Below are 16,425 nucleotides of genomic sequence, written 5' to 3'. Positions count from 1 at the left end.
AACAAGGTACTGTGTGAAGGTGTGCTTGGGCCAGAGATGGGCGAGCAGGGCGGGGCCTGGTTAAAAGCTAGTTACAACGCAGTTTTGCTAAAGTGACGAGAAAGGGGGCTTCCTGCTGAGGGCAGAGTGCTGCAAAGGGCTGCTCACAAGTCCACACTTACAGAACATCGCTGCATCTCTGAGGGGTTGAGCTGAAGGTCTGTCTTCTGTAACGTCTTCCTGCTGACACGGGCACCATGCTGTCAGGGAACGGTGTCTGTGTAGGCCTGGAGCATCTCTTCGCTGATGGTTTTAGTTGCCTCCTTACACATACGGGCAGAACAAACGATTCCGGTGCCCACAGAGACACAGACTGTTGGGAGCGATAGTGTGGATCCCAATCTCTCGAGGCCACAGGTTTAGTTCTGCTCGGGCCGGAGCCGCTTCTGTCCTGTCTGCAGTCAGCTCATTTTGCAGTCTGCCCTTTGCCTCTGGCAGCAGTTACAGCCTCTATAAACCTACTCAGAGACGTGCATCCGACACAGTGTGACTGTCGTCCTGATCAGTAACTGCTCGGTTTTGTACGTGGTGGGTGGGTGTGGGGCCTGCAGGGTTCTGCTCGATGCCTCCAGGATCCGACCTCACCACGCCCGCCCCACTGGCTTCTCAAGGGCCCGGTCACCAGCCTTCCTCTGAGAAAGGTCTGCTCTGGAGTGAAGCTGGAGGGCAGCTACCCTGCCCCCCTGCTTCTGCAGTCGGTCTGGGGCTCCCCACAGCCCAGCACCTGGGGCACCCCAAGAAACCACTGCAAGCTGCCCGCTCCCTAGAGGCACCCCTCTCTCACCCCACTCTCCAGGGTCACCTCGCCCACCCGCCTCCCTCTCTCCGTGGATTCCCATCTGTCTCAGCAGCATGAAGGGTCAGGGCCCGGGGGGCCTGGAGCCCCGAGCACAGACGCGGGTCGGCTCTCGTCTGGAAAAACCTCTTCCAGTCTGTGCACATCAGTGCCTCCCAGGCCTGACGAGATGCGGGAGGCATCCGTGTGTCCTGGTGGTGGTTCCCACCACCCCCCCGCCCTTCACAGCCGTCTGCCTCCCTCTGAGAACACACTTCCAGCCAGGCCATGTCACAGGGTGGTCGTTGTGGGGCTTGGGAGGCGGTGCTCAGGGACCCGAGGGCTTGTCCCCTCACTTCTCCGGGAGTCCTTCTCTACTCAGGCTCAACCTCTCCTGTGCCCGCAGCTGCCGGGGCAGTTCCAAGGGCTGGCCCAGACTGTGGGGCTCAGATTCTAGGGGAGCCCTGTGCTGTCCATATGGGTGCTCCAGGCACTGTCTCAGCCCTGCGAAGGAGCCCTCTTTGGAAAACCCCGAGGACCGGCTTTGAACCTCTGGTCTACCTCACATACCACCCGGGTGAGGTGGCCTCCGGCTCTGAGTGAATCCCAGCATCCTGCATCCCTGACTGCAGGACAGCAGGGTGGGGCTCTGTGCCACCCGTTAGCAGGACTGGTCGCCACTTAGCCTGATGGCATGGGCCCCACCCCGACGCCGGTTTCGGGCTGTGCCTGTAGATGCTGGCCCAGCACCTCCGTTTCTCTTGGCATCACTGTTTCCTTAGGATCCCTGCAGTGAGGCACCTTCTCATCATGTTCTCTGGGGTCAGCCCTGAGATGCTGAGAGTGAGGGGGTGGGGACCCTGCGCCCATGGGGTGGGCTCCCGGGGTCTGCCCTGAAGCACTGCCCAGCCTTTGTGGATGAGTCTCTGGACACTTTCTTGGCTGCCAACAGGGGACCACCCAGAAGCTGGTCATCACTCATCGTGAGCTTTCGTGGAGGCAGTTAGGTTGAGCAAGACCGCAGGGTGGGCTGCAAGCTTTCCCTACGGTTGTGGTGAAGTCTCGGCAGCTGAGGGCAGGGGGCTGGCACTGCTGAGCCAGCACAGTGCAGGGGGGCCTGCCCGCAGCCCCCACTGTGAGCATGGTGCCTACCCGCCTGGGGACTCCGCATGGCACCTCCCGCTCCTGAATAGCTGGGGCTGATCTGGACCCACTGCCACCCCGGCCCACGTGGGGTCGGCCCAGCCTGGCTCCTGCAGTGCCCGTGGGTTGGGCAGCTCGGTGCAGATCAGTCCTGACAGTGTGGGGCCCTGTGGGTTTACAGGCTCCTTGCAGGGAGCACGTGGATCATTCCCGCCGTCTCTGGGAGGAATCTTGGTTTCCACATCTGAAAGCCTGTGTGCCAAGCTGCCCTTGTGACAAAGTCAGGAGCAGTTGTGAGTCTTTGCGGACAGATCTTATTTGAAGTACCAGTTGCACCTTCTAGAAATTCCCTCTGTCTCCTTAGGAGCCAGTTCTTGGGTGCAGGCTTCTCCTGCTGATACTGGTTTGGCATGTGGCAGAGGGAAGGGAGCCTCAGGACAGACCCCGGAAGGTCACTAACCGTGACTGTGGTGCTGGTTTTCCCTGGGCAGACCTCAGTGTGAGGCCCATGCAGTCAGCTTGGTGGTTGGGGGGGTCTGGGGATGCAGGGTGGGACTTCGAGTTAAAAGGCCCCAGAGGTGCTTTTTTACCTTCTTGGACTCTGCTGTCATTTGAATTCGGCAACAACTCTGTGCACCTGGCCAGCCAGTGCCCTGCAGCGACAGGAATCAGCCTTCTCAACCAGGCCCCGATCAGAAACTCCCCACCCACCCCCAGCCCTGCTTGTGGGCTGGGGCTGAAAGCCCAGTGGATGGAAGGAAGAGAGGAGACAAAGAGAGGAGGGGGAGAGGAGGAGAAGGAGAGGGGAGAGGATGTGAGGGGGAGAGGCAGGGGAGGGGAAAGGGGGAGAGGATGGGAGGGGGGAGGGAGGGGGAGAGGGGTGGGGGAGGGAAGGGGGAGAGGAGGGGAGGATGGGAGGGGGAGAGGGGAAGGAGGGGGGGAGAAGAGGGGGAGGGGGCACTGCACTGACCCTGCCAGGCCGGGCCGGGCTCCCCCTGCAGAGCTGGCCGCCTCAGCACGGTTCCTGGCCAGCGGGCAGCAGCTCCTTCCGGGCTGGCCGCCAGCAGGCCTGGTGGACCTGATGCAGCTGGTTTTTCCTGCAGATGTAGACGAATGTGCGGACGCGGGTGCCTGCGGGGCAGCGCGGTGCCAGAATCTGCCAGGCTCCTACTCCTGCATCTGCGACGAGGGCTACGTGTTCAGCTCGCAGGAGAAGGGCTGCCGAGGTACCTACCTGAGGCCACACGGGACACACACGCGCACACAGGGCACCACGCTCCAGGAGCGCTGTGTGCCATGTGCCCCAGTGGGTCTGAGTACCTGCAACACGCGACGTGGCCTGTCTCACCTGCACGCACGCGACGTGGCCCCGCCTCACCTGCACACACGCGACGTGGCCCCGCCTCACCTGCACGCATGCAACGTGGCCCCTGCCTCATCTGCATGCAAGTGATGTGGCCCCTGTCTCACCATACACGTGACATGGCCCGTCACACCTACACGCATACGACGTGGCCTGCCTCACCTGCACGCAAGTGACGTGGCCCCTGTCTCACCTGCATGCATGTGATGTGGCTGCAGTCTCACCACACACGCGACGTGCCTGACCTGCACACACGCGACGTGGCCCGTCTCACCTGCACGCATGCGACGGGGCCCCTGCCTCACCTGGACACGCGACGTGGCCCGTCTCACCTGCACGCATGCGACAGGGCCCCTGCCTCACCTGCACACACGCGACATGGCCTGTCTCACCTGCACACATGCGACGTGGCCCCTGCCTCACCTGCACACACGCGACGTGGCCCCTGCCTCACCTGCACACACGCGACGGGGCCCGTCTCATCTGCACGCAGGCGACGGGGCCCCTGCCTCACCTGCACACACGCAACGTGGCCCGTCTCACCTGCTCGCATGCGATGGGGCCCCTGCCTCACCTGCACACACGCGACGTGGCCCCTGCCTCACCTGCACATACACGACATGGCCCGTCTCACCTGCACACATGTGACGGGGCCCCTGCCTCATCTGCACACAAGTGACGTGGCCCCTGCCTCACCTGCACATACGCGACGGGGCCCGTCTCTTGTGTGACTGGCCCCTCTTCAGAGACACAGGGAGACGGACGAGGCGGGGCCCGGCTCTTGGGCAGCTGCCTTCTCTCCTGTCACCAGTGCACCTGGCCCAGCCGTGCCCAGGGGCCCAGCCAGCCACGCTGCCTCCCACCACCTTCCCGCCTGGGGCCCGTGGCTGCTCCTGCACGAGGAAGGAGACAGGTGGTCCCAGCCTGCCTCCCCAGCCCCCCAGGCCATCCCGGCTCCTCCACCCTGGACACTGTCCCGGGCACAAAGCCATGCCCAAACCATGAGCCTGGCATCCTGTGTGTGCCGACCCGGCCATGCTGACGGCCGCCATCCAAGCACGCGACCGTGTCCCCAGGAAGGAGCCGGCGGGCCCGGTGGGAGCTGGGCAGGAGCCGTGCATCTGGGCCGCCCGAGGCTCCATGCTGGGCCTCACATCTGCCAAGGGGTGGTGGGGGCAGGCTCTGTCGGCCCCGCGGGCTCAGGGGCTTCCTTGTGGCTGCAGACATGGACGAGTGCGCGGAGGAGCGCTGTGAGCAGGTCTGCGTCAACTCCCCTGGGAGCTACACCTGCCACTGCGACGGGCGCGGGGGCCTGAAGCTGTCCCAGGACATGAACACCTGCGAGGTAGCCCCAGGTGGCCGGCGGGGGCAGCAGGACCCCGGGGTTTCGGCGCCCCCGCCTGACAGCTGTGCCCACCCCCCACCCCCGACAGGACATCCTGCCCTGCGTGCCCTTCAATGTGGCCAAGAGCGTGAAGTCCCTGTACCTGGGCCGCATGTTCAGCGCGATGCCTGTGATCAAACTGCTCTTCAAACGGATGCAGCCCACGAGGTGAGAGGGCGTCCGGCCCCGAGGGGACGCCGGCCCCGCCCACACCCGTGGGCACGAGGCTGCCGGGTCAGGGCGCCCACTGTCCGGCATGGCCGCGCGGGTCTCAGAGCTGGTGCCAGCCTTCCCTGCCCAGCGACTCCCTGCCAGCGTCAGCGTGCGGATGGCTCCCGGCCTGCCCACCTGGCGCTTCCTGAGGCTGGGCCAGCCTGCGCTGGGAACGGCCACGCACTGCAGCTTACAGTGGCCCTTCTGTTCCCACCGGCCCACAGACTGGTGGCTGAGTTCGACTTCAGGACCTTTGACCCTGAGGGCGTCCTGTTCTTCGCCGGAGGCCACCGGGACAGCACCTGGATCGTCCTGGGCCTGCGGGCTGGCCGGCTGGAGCTGCAGCTCCGCTACCAGGGGGTGGGCCGCGTCACCGGCAGCGGGCCCGTCATCAACCATGGCTCGTGGCAGACGGTGAGTGGGGCCCCCGCAGCCCTGCCCAGGACCCCGCGATGCTCACGTTCACTCTCTCGATGGTCAGCGGGCACGGCCCCAGCAGGGCGGCCCTGGCAGGAAGCCTGCACCCTGCTGGGCGTTATCACAGAAGCTGAGCTGGGCTTCCACTGCCGGGACCACAGTCCTCAGTGGACAAGCTGCGCTGGGGACACCTAGCTGTGTCTGGAGACGCTTCTATTTGTCACAACTATGGGTGGGGGCTCCGGGCCACTGGACTGAGGCCAGCAGGGCTACTGGGCCCCCTGCAGCACACGGGGCTCCCCTTCCCAAGGACCCTCCAGTTCAGACTGTCAGCTGCAAGGAGGCTGAGAACGGGTCGAGATCTGGGTGCCTGCCCTGCCGCCACGTGCTGTCAGTGGGGGTCAGCATCGGCCGTGCCCAACAGCGTCCCGGGCTCTGCCTCCAGGCCCGCTCCAGTCCTGCTGACCTCCAGGGCTCACGCTTGGCTGCCTCTCGATGGAGGCGCCCCGATCGCCCAGAGCCTGGCCTCCGGCCGTCGGCTCTGTCGGTACCACAATGCCTGGGGCAAAGTGGCCTGTGACAGACGGGCTTCCTCCCAAACTGGAGGCGCCCTAGGTAGAACTGGGTTTTTAGAAATAAGTGCTTGAAAGAGAAATGGGAAAAGCATTCTTTTTTCCTTTAGAAGCAAAGATAAAATGGAAAAAGTTGCCCTGCCCTCCACGAATAAAAGCACTGTAGACGTTTGCTGGTGTTTCCATCCCGTCAGTGGGTCCAGCTCCTCCACTCCTAGACTCTTAAACCCCAGGCACTGTCATGACAGCAGGAGGAGACCTTCTGCAAGGGGACAGATAAGATAGTCACTCTGCAGGGAAGCTGTCCCCGGGGTTGGGGGCGCTCCACATGTAGGAGCCCGCTGCCCCGAGCTTGACCCTGAGCTTGAGGGGCACGAGGGGCCTGAGCGGGGCCGGGGGAGGCACTACCAGTGGGTGTGTGGCCCCAGCACCCCGCTCACCCCAAGACTCACCCGGCCCTTGAGCCACAGGCCCGGCTCCGTGATGACCTGCCTGCTCTCCGGCCCCCGCGAGACCCCACGCCCCCCACTCTGCCGTCTTGCCAAACTCAGACTCCACACCTGGATGTTCCTCCACCTGAGCTGGAACGGAAACCAGGGGCTACTGGGGCTGAGGAAGACGCACCATGCACAGAGAGATAGGCTTTAAACTTTCCTACAAGGAGAGCAGGGGAGAGGGGGCAGTTTTACAGAGAATTCATCGGAGAAGGCAATGGCACCCCACTCCAGTACTCTTGCCTGGAAAATCCCATGGACGGAGGAGCCTGGTAGGCTGCAGTCCAGGGGGTCGCTAAGAGTCGGACACGACTGAGCGACTTCACTTTCACTTTTCACTTTCCTGCATTGGAGAAGGAAATGGCAACCCACTCCAGTGTTCTTGCCTGGAGAATCCCAGGGATGGGGGAGCCTGGTTGGCTGCCGTCTGTGGGGTCACACAGAGTCGGACACGACTGAAGCGACTTAGCAGCACATGCTCTCTCAGCGTCCAGTCTGTGCCGAGCACTGCCTGGCTGCAGGAAATGCCAGGGTAGAAAGTGTTCTCCTGTCTAAACGTGCTCAGCTGAGGGCAGAGAGGCAAAGGGCCACGGTGGAGCAGAGACCCCAGGGCTGTGCGGGGGCAGTGACCCAGGCTCCTGAAGCAGCTCCCTGGCTAAGGCTTGATGCAGGCCCAGAAATGGGGAGGGGAGGTCCCCTCGCAAGAAGGGGGACGAGGCCCCGGGGGAGTTGGCGGGGCCGGAGCCACACTGCGGATGCCAGGGAGGCAGTGTAGGTGGTCAGCCTGGACCCCCAAGGCTGGGGGTCTCCCCCAGGTGGTGATGGGAATTGGTACCCCAGGTTGGGCCCCCCTTCAGAAGGTGCACGTCCACCCTCACGGCGCCTGTGCTCCTCAGATCTCTGTCGAGGAGCTCGAGCGGAACCTGGTGATCAAGGTGAACAAGGACGCTGTGATGAAGATCGCCGTGGCCGGGGACCTGTTCCAGCTGGACAGAGGACTGTACCATCTGAACCTGACCGTGGGGGGCATCCCCTTCCAGGAGAGAGACCTTGTGCAGCCTGTAAGCTTCGCTCTGAGCCCCTGGGGTCCGAGCTCCGGGGGGTGAGGAGGGCCGTTAACCACACTGACCAGGTCTGGTGAAGGATCTGGAGGAGGGGCGTCTCTAGAATGTAACAAGCTGCAGGTGCCGCTGTTGCACGTACCTTACTGTCTCTTTCTATGAAACTGATTTGCGTTTTCGTCTGAATTGATAATGAACCGTCTATTTTGCAGAGGAGATAAATCACAATGAAATTATTCTCTCACGAAAAGAACAATGAACTTACTTTTCAACACTTTTTGTGGACAGTTCCCAAGAACATTATGGGTTGTTAACGCTGTTGGGGTTCCCGTAGGGCAAATAAGACCTAACGAGAGGTCGGTGTTGGTCATTTCTCAAAGTCCTGTCCCTTCTCACCCCCGGCGTGCTGCTATCTGCACCAGAGCCCCTGGCTCCAAGTCGGATTCCCACAGCGGACAGGAGACGAGAGTCCAGCACGCTGAGGCCCCGAGTGGGCGGCGGTGTCGCAGCGTCTCCCCCCGCCCCGAGGGCTGAGGGCTGTCCGACACCCCAGAGTCCCTCCTGGTTTTCCAGACAAGGCCGGGCTGGCCCAACCTGCTCAGAGCCACTCGGCAGGTGCGGCTGAGCTGGAGTCCTGCTCCAGGGACCTGGCGTGAGCACAGGCGTGTGCACGTCCCCTCACCCGTCCTTCCAGATGGCGGTCAGCGCCCCAAGCCTGCCAGCTGAGGGGGGACCAGGCGCGAGTGGGGGCAGGGGCGGGGGCAGCCCCGAGCAGGTCCAGGGCAGAGCGACAGCCCACGGCAGAGTCCATGCCCACGGGTGGTGGATTGCCACGTGCGTGACCAGCAGGGTGCCACAGGACAGGCGGCACCAGGGAGCCACTGGGGTCTCTGTCTCCAGATGAACCCGCGTCTGGACGGCTGCCTGAGAAGCTGGCACTGGCTGGACGGTGAGGACACCACCGTGCAGGAGACGGTCAAGGCCAACGTGAAGATGCAGTGCTTCTCCGTGATCGAGAAGGGGTCCTTCTTCCCCGGGAGCGGGTTTGCCTTCTTCCACCTGGATTACGGTGAGTCTCCGCTCCTGCGAGGGGACAGCCGCGCTCAGCCTTCTGGCCGAAATTCCCCGAAACCAGACAGCAGCAGCCAGTCCTCCCCGGGCAGGTGCCTGAGGGACGGCCCGGGCGCTGGGTTGTGGGGAGAATGGGACGGTGGAGGGCCTGTGGCTGAGACAGGGGACGCTGGGCTCGAAGCGGGAGTTTCCAGGAAGGTTCTGAGACGAGACATGCTTGAGCACATCTACGGTCACAGCGCTGTGGGCCGTGGAGAGGGGCTGCACCGCCAGGAGTCCAGTGCTCCAGGCTCAGCAGGAAGAGACGGGCAGAGGCCCCAGCTACGACTCTGCCTCAGAGAACTGAGGCTTTTCCAGCCGCTGCAGAAGCTACCGAGGAGCTTTTCTGTGACACCAGCGAGAGGGGTGTGGGCGGGGCGGGCAGCCAGGGGCCAGGGTGGCTGCAGGGGACGGCAGTTCGCCCAGAGTCCCTCCTGCTTCTGTAAAGCAGGGCCCTCAGTGCCTACGACTGCTTCCCTTTTGGTATTAGTCAGCGACAGTTTAAAGGTGGGTCATCCTCGAACGCTGATGAGTGGCCACCTGGCCTTCAGCTTTACGTGAAATAAGCGGATGTTCCAAACCGGGTAGTGCTGCATCTGCCCCGAGGGGTTGGCCTGGACGGTGTGGACCATAGGGGGTGGGGGGCACAGCGGTTCCGTTTGAGTCTGGCCTCAGGATTTCCCCAGATTTCCTCAGGCAAGGCCAGAGTTAACCTCTGCTCCCGGGAGGGCACCCCTGTGCCCGGAGGCGTCACTGTGCCTCGGCTCGTGGCCTTGGTGGCCTTTGACTTGAGGATGTTGGGCGGCTCTGCGTCACGGCCTGGGAGACACCGCGCATGGACCCAGGAGCCTCTTTCCTCGGGGCGGCAAGGTGTCCGGAGCCGGTGGCCCTGGGGTCTCTCCCCTCCCCTCCTCCATCTCCCCTCCAGCCAGGCTCCTAGCATGGCCGCCACAGCCGCCTCCCCAAGCCCCTCCTGGCTCTGCCTCACCCCCCCGGCATGCCGCCCGCGTCTCTCTGTTTCCAGACTCTAAGCCTGCCATGGTTGAAGGCGCACACGTGACCCTCACCACCCTGCGTGGCCCAAGTTTAGGGAGGCTCTGTTCGGGTCAGAGGTGGGAACTGCTCCCCCCTCCCCATTTCTGTCTTGGCTTTACCTGTCACGAGCGTCACCGGGTCGCTGAAGAGAACCCTTCACTCCTGACTGCAGCTCGTGCAGAGTGCACGCCGCCCCTTCAGGGCTGGCTTCTGCGCACGCAGACCAGGCGTCCTTGTGGTGTCCAGTGTCACACGGAACACGCTGGCGGCACGGCCCCCCTGCCTGTGTGCCTGCTACGGAGGCAGCAGCCTGGCTGCGGGCTCAGATCTGCAGGTTGTGAGGCAGAGGCCGCATGGCAGTCAGGACTGGCCTCTCGTGCTCCTCAGGCTGGGCCGTCCTGTCCTTGTTACAACACAGAAGGGACGTGTCAGGAGTCACAGGCACCGTTCTCAGCGGCAGGTTGAGGCTCTGGACTCAGTGGGTCTTAAAGCCCCAGCACGCGGGTGACCCCCCTCGGCCCCCAAGGAAACCTCCCCAGGGGAGCTGAGGCGCTGGCCCCTCAAACACGCTCTCCCCACCTTCGTCGGGGGGACCCCGCAGAGATCGCCCCTCTCCCCACCATCAGGGATGCAGGGAAACTTGGCAACAGAGGAGAAGGCTGGGTTTGGGGGGTTTGTTTGTTGCTTTTTCCAATTCTGTGTGCATTTAGTTCAGTGAACAGTCTTCAGAACTGACCATTACGTCCCTCTCTGGGGTGGGGACCCGCACACGATTCAGGGGGCTCACAGTCCACTGGTGGAAGAGTCCAGCGCAGGGCAAGGCCTGACCCGAGTGGCCTTGCCGACCTGCCATCCCCAGAGGTGGAAACGCTCAGAAACCAAGGGGGCAGGGTTTCTTTCCAGCCCCTTAAGCAGCCGTTGCTCAGCTGGGAGGAGACAGGAGGTGGTGTTTGCGTCTGAGACCCGGGCCCCCTGCGGCTACCAAGGGTGCTTTGGCACATGACATACAAGACGCACGCCAGGTGGCTTGTCACGCACACACGTGCCTACCGTGTCCTGTAACACGTGTCCTGTAAGCAGCGCCTGCCTCGCGGAGGCGTCGATTAGAGCGGAAGAGTGCGGGTCAGGGCCGAAGATTGGACACAGTGTCCGGCACAGTTTTCACTGCCTTCCCAACCCTTCCCGGTCCTTCAGTTTGTGGAGCTGAGCCTATGCGGTGGGCGGGCTGGGGGCTGAGCCCCGCCCCATTCCGGTCCTGGGGGCGGGGAGTCGGGCGCCCAGAGGGTGGTCCCAGCCGGATTGGGTGGGGCGGCCCGGTGGTCACTCAAGGGGGTTTTTGGGGCGTGGGCGGCGTGACCATGCTCGGGCGGGCCGGGGCCTTTGGAGTCCGATGCCGGTTCCCCGTCAGTTCCCAGCTGCTGGCCAAACGGCTGACTCTGGGCCACTGAGCCCTGAGCTACCGGCTTCCTGTTGCCTCTGCCGCCCAGGGCCCCGCGGGGGCCCAGCCCGCCGCCTCGCCACCGCGCCGTCTGGACCGCCTGGTGATGCGCAGCCTTCCTTGCAGCACGGAAGTCGCCGGCCGGCGGGACGGAGACCACCTGGGCAGTGGAGGCCGTGGCTCGGGTCCGCCCTGCCGCGGACACCGGGGTGCTGCTCGCGCTGGTGGGCGACCACCAGGCCGTGGCCCTCTCCGTGGCGCTGGTCGACTACCACTCCACCAAGAAGCTCAAAAAGCAGGTACCGCTCGCCGCTGCCGGCCCCGCCCCCCACCCCCAGCAGCATCTCACTGGCCTCTCGTGGCTCCGGGAAGGTGCTGGAGTCCCGCAGGCTGGCTGTGCAGTGGGGAGACCGTCCTGCCCCCTCAGCGGTGTAGATAATTTGAATTAATCGCTTGTATTTAAGCCAAATGATTTTGCTCACAAATGACGTGTGTGAGTGTGCAGACAGGCCCAGATCCTCGCCAGGCCGCCCCTGGAGGCAGGCAGGGCTCTGAGTATCCGCCCCTGGACAGGCCGCCGTCACCTCCATGGAGTCCCCGCCCTGCCCCCGACTGCCACTGTGGTCACTCCCCTGGCTGTCTTCTCGGAGAACAGGCAAGAGCAGTGGAAATGGGTTTCTTCTCCTGCCTCTGTCCCCAGAGGGGTGTGTTCCCCACGTCAGCCTGCCTGCGGGAGCCATGAGCTCCCCTCTTACTGCAGCACAAGCTGATGGGCACAGACCCAGGCTTGGCCCCTCTCTGGTTTCTGTGGCAGCGTCACATGCAAAGGGCAGCTCTGCCCTGTGTCCTGGCCATGGACGCGGTGGGAGCCATGGTCACCTCTGCCCTGTGTCCCAGCCGCAGACACGGTGGGAGCCCTGGTCACCTCTGCCCTGTGTCCCACCCGTGGACACGGTGGGAGCCCTGGTCACCTCTGCCCTGTGTCTCGGCCATGGATGCGATGGGAGCCCTGGTCACCTCTGCCCTGTGTCCCAGCCGTGGACACAGTAGGAGCCATGGTCACCTCTGCCCTGTGTCCTGATTGCAGACATGATGGGAGCCCTGGTCACCTCTGCCCTGTACTCAGGCATGGACACAGTGGGAGCCCTGGTCACCTCTGCCCAGGCCGATGCATGTGTGTCCCTGTGACCGGAGCGTGTTTCCCCCACCTCCCTCCCGGGGATGTGCGGCTTTATGTTGGTCCTCAATCACGTTGCAGGGGGTCGCCCCTTCCTTCACGCGTGTAGAAGCCATGTCCCTGTCACGCTCGGGCCGTAAGCGACCCTACCCACAGGAGACCCACAGACCTCGGCAGGACAGGAGGGCCCGCGGGCACGTGGCCGCCAGCCCGTCCACCCCGGTCAGCTGTGCCTCTCCCCACAGCTGGTCGTCCTGGCCGTGGAGGGCGTCACCCTGGTCCTGATGGAGATCAAGGTCTGCGACGGCCAGGAGCACGTGGTGACCGTCTCTGTGAATAAGGACAGGGCCACCCTGGAGGTGGATGGCACCCAGGGCCAGAGTGAAGAGAACCCAGCGGGGCTGCAGGAGCGGCTGGCCGTCCTCGGGAGACACCTGGAGGGCTCTGTGCTCACCTTCATCGGGGGACTGCCAGGTAGGGGCCCCAACTCGCGCCCCCAGGCAGGCCGGGCGCTCTGTGGGGAAGGGAGGCGGGAGGAGCCAGCCTGTGGCAGCATCATGTGCTTGCGGGGTATCGGGCCCGGCCCAGCTGCTGTGGGGTCAGGCTGACAGCATGCTTAGGGGGACAAGCATCGGCCTGAAGCTGTCCCCCACCCCACACCCTCCAGGAACACCCCCCATGGGTATCGGATGGTGAGTCGGGCCAAGGCCGGCGGGGAGGGCCAGCCCAGGGGCCACACGGGGAGCCAGGTGCTCCAGTGCCCCGCCCCCGAGGCCTGGTGTCCAGCTGCCCTGGCTGCAGGCCAGGTGAGCCCGCCCCCGCTGCATCTGGAGGTGGTATCCTGACAGAGTAGTGGGGGTGGGAGAGGCTGGGCCTCCCACCGCTCAGGCGGGTCTCCACTTGTCGCCGTTGGAGGATCGCTGTCTTGGCCGCCAGACTCCAACTGCGTTCGGTTTTAGTAAACAGAGCTTTGAAGAGGATGAGAGAGCCTGGAAGCCCTGGGCATGACTCATTCGGGCCGAGGAGATGATATTTAATGGATGTGACTATCTGTGTGTCCTCCTGGGGGGTCGGGGTGCCGTGCCAAGCCTGGTGGCAGGCGTCTGCTGCCCGCCGGGGCTCGTGGCCGAGCTGCACGGTGACGTTCTGCCGGAGACGCGGCGGGGCGCCCGCTAAGACGCGCTTGCTCTTTCCCCACGGCCCAGATGTGCCCGTGACCTCGGCTCCGGTCACGGCCTTCTACCGCGGCTGCATGACGCTGGAGGTCAACCGGAAGGCGCTGGACCTGGACGAAGCCGCCTACAAGCACGGCGACATCACGTCCCACTCCTGCCCTCCCGTCGCGCCCGCCGCCTAGGCTTCCGGGCCGCAGACGCCCCGCCCCACGCACGCCGCCGCCGCCCTCGACCTGGAAGGAGGGCGGCTGCGCCCGCGCCGGACACACGGAAGCCTCGCCTGCCGAGCCCCTCGGGGCCTCCCTCCCTGCGTGTAACATACGTGTACATAGAGGACTAACCTCAGCGCCGCCTGAGCGGACCCGGGAAAAGGATTCTGTTATTTTTATCACCAGATGCTTCTTTCTGACTTAAAACTATGGAAAAATAAAATATTTACAGAACCTTTCTAGCTCCGTGTTGGCGGTGTCTGCTCCTTGCTGCTTTGCGGCGGGCCGTCAGGGATCAGCGGTCGGGGGACTCCGTAAGTCCAGGGGCCGTCACCCCCGCTCCTGCTGCCCGAGGTCCCCCTGGTGGGGACGAGTCGCTTCACGGGGCGGGGCTGGACGTATGGCAGGTCAGCACCGCTGGCTCCCTGACACGCCCACCCAGCCTCAGCTCTCTGGTTAAAACCCGGGGCCTGTTTGCTCATTTTGAGGGGCCAGGCAGTGAGCCGGGTCTCCAGGAGGTCAAGTGGGCAGGCCTCGTGCTCTGGCTCCAGGAGTAAGGGGTGGGGGGCAGCCATGGGGAACCTGTGGGACCCACTGGTCTCGGAGACCTAGCCCGCGGTTTGCAGCTGCAGCAGGACACGCCCAGGGTTGCGGGGGCCATCACAGCAGAGGCTCCAGGGGCATCTCCAGCACCTGCTGGCTTGAGTCCATCCCAAAGTTGATTCCGTTTTCTCTGATAGACTGACTTTTTTCTAAAAACTAATTTTTTTAGACACCAAACCCCAAAGTGTGTCCTGAAGCAGGCAGGCAGGCAGCCAAATGTCCGGGCACCATCAGCTCAGGTCTCGCCCGCCACCCACGGCCTCCTGGAGCTGGCCAGCACAGCTCTGAGAAATGGGGGGCGAGCACAGTCCTGCCGGCGCCCTGCAGGAGACCCTCTGCTGCTCATCATCTGACCACGTGCAGCCTCGGGAGCCCAAAGCCACTCGGGCTGATCCACCTCTCAGCCCTGGTACCACAGCATTCCCGCTGAGCTCTCTGGTTTTCTTCTACTCTGGAGACAGCTCTGGAATGTTCTGGAATGCTTCCCCAGTCAGCTGGCCCCCCCACAGAGGCCAGGATGTCCAGAGAGCAGACAGGACACATGCTGACCTCCGGGACGAGACACCACAGACTCAGGTGGAGGCCAGCTCCCGGGGCTCTCTGACCACCACGGATTCTTCTTCCCTCCAGGGAGAGCGAGGCCCCGTCTGTTTCCTAATGTGGTTTACACAGACTTCCACTGGGTGCCAAGGGTTGTTCTAACTATGGCCAAGAAAAAGCTTATGGCCAGTTCATAGCCACAGGCTGCAAGACACCTCCCAGCTATGCTGTCCAGGCTGACGTCTCACTGCTACCACCTCCAGGGCCAGACTGCACGTGAGGCTGGGGCAGACAGAGCTTCATGAGGGGGAGCCGGGGTGGGCCTGACTGTGCTCCACGGAGGGGGAGCCGGGGTGGGCCTGACTGTGCTCCACGGTGGAGGAGGTGGGGTGGGCCTGACTGTGCTCCATGAAGGAGAAGCTGGAGTGGGTCTGACTGTGCTCCATGGAGGAGGTGGGTTGGGCCTGACTGTGCTCCATGGAGGAGGAAGTGGGGTGGATCTGACTGTGCTCCATGAAGGATGAGCCGGGGTGGGTCTGACTGTGTTTCTGACTGTGCTCCATGGAGGAGGCACTGGGGTGGGCCTGACTGTGCTCCATGGAGGGGGAGCCGGGGTGGGCCTGGATGTGCTCCACGGAGGAGGAGGTGGGTTGGGCCTGACTGTGCTCCATGGAGAAGCTGGAGTGGGTCTGACTGTGATCCATGGAGGAGGAAGTGGGGTGGATCTGACTGTGCTCCATGAAGGATGAGCCGGGGTGGGTCTGACTGTGTTTCTGACTGTGCTCCATGGAGGAGGCACTGGGGTGGGTCTGACTGTGCTCCATGGAGGAGCAGCCGGGTGGGTCTGACTGTGCTCCACGGAGGAGGAGGTGGGACAGATATGACTGTGCTCCATGGAGGAGGAGGTGGATTGGGCCTGACTGTTGTGCATGGAGAAGGAGGTGAATTGGATCTGACTGTGCTCCATGGAGGAAGAGCTGGGGTGGTTCTGACTGTGCTCCATGGAGGAGGAGCTGGGGTGGGTCTGACTGTGCTCCATGGAGGAGGTGGGATGGGTCTGACTGTGCTCCATGGAGGAGGAGCTGGGTGGGTCTGACTGTGCTCCACGGAGGAGGAGGTGGGGTGGGTTTGACTGTTCTCCATGGAGGAAGAGCTGGGGTGGTTCTGACTGTGCTCCATGGAGGAGGAGCTGGGGTGGGTCTGACTGTGCTCCACGGAGGAGGTGGGATGGGTCTGACTGTGCTCCATGGAGGAGGAGCTGGGTGGGTCTGACTGTGCTCCACGGAGGAGGAGGTGGGGTGGGTTTGACTGTTCTCCATGGAGGAAGAGCTGGGGTGGTTCTGACTGTGCTCCATGGAGGAGGAGCCGGGGTGGGCCTGACTGTGCTCCACGGAGGAGGAGGTGGGACAGGTATGACTGTGCTCCACGGAGGAGGAGGTGGGATGGGTCTGACTGTGCACCACGGAGGAAGAGCTGGGGTGGTTCTGACTGTGCTCCATGGAGGAGGAGCCGGGGTGGGTCTGACTGTGCTGCACGGAGGAGGAGGTGGGATGGGTCTGACTGTGCTCCACGGAAGAGCTGGGGTGGGCCTGACTGTGCTCCACAGAGGAGGCGGGATGGGTCTGACTATGCTCCATGGAGGAGGCACTGGGGTGGGTCTGACTGTGCTCCACAGAG

The 16,425-nt window shown here is 63.7% G+C and overlaps 1 protein-coding gene across 8 annotated transcripts in view; it reads left to right on the top strand.

Moving 5' to 3' along the window:
• GAS6 (growth arrest specific 6) overlaps positions 1 to 13,847 on the top strand; it is a 29,283-nt gene extending 15,436 nt beyond the window's left edge. For 4 of the 8 annotated variants that reach the window (XM_081551591.1, XM_081551594.1, XM_081551592.1 and 1 more), the window contains 9 exons: positions 3,061 to 3,183; positions 4,544 to 4,665; positions 4,754 to 4,872; positions 5,142 to 5,331; positions 7,297 to 7,461; positions 8,362 to 8,530; positions 11,171 to 11,343; positions 12,467 to 12,695; positions 13,427 to 13,847. In XM_081551591.1, coding sequence (XP_081407717.1) covers positions 3,061 to 3,183; positions 4,544 to 4,665; positions 4,754 to 4,872; positions 5,142 to 5,331; positions 7,297 to 7,461; positions 8,362 to 8,530; positions 11,171 to 11,343; positions 12,467 to 12,695; positions 13,427 to 13,578 — 1,442 coding nt within the window. In that variant the 3' untranslated portion in view covers positions 13,579 to 13,847. Of the gene's footprint in view, positions 1 to 3,060; positions 3,184 to 4,543; positions 4,666 to 4,753; positions 4,873 to 5,141; positions 5,332 to 7,296; positions 7,462 to 8,361; positions 8,531 to 11,170; positions 11,403 to 12,430; positions 12,738 to 13,376 lie in introns of all 8 variants that reach the window. The other 4 variants (XM_081551589.1, XM_081551590.1, XR_014071701.1 and 1 more) reach the window with 3 other exon arrangements.
• The last annotated feature ends 2,578 nt before the right edge of the window (positions 13,848 to 16,425 follow it).

Source organism: Giraffa tippelskirchi, chromosome 12 (assembly GCF_054371585.1).
Source record: "Giraffa tippelskirchi isolate mGirTip1 chromosome 12, T2T-mGirTip1v1.2.pri, whole genome shotgun sequence".
NCBI classification, from domain to species: Eukaryota; Metazoa; Chordata; class Mammalia; order Artiodactyla; family Giraffidae; genus Giraffa; species Giraffa tippelskirchi.
The sequence above is the reverse complement of the archived record's forward strand: the minus strand, read 5'-3'. Positions and strand labels throughout refer to the sequence as shown.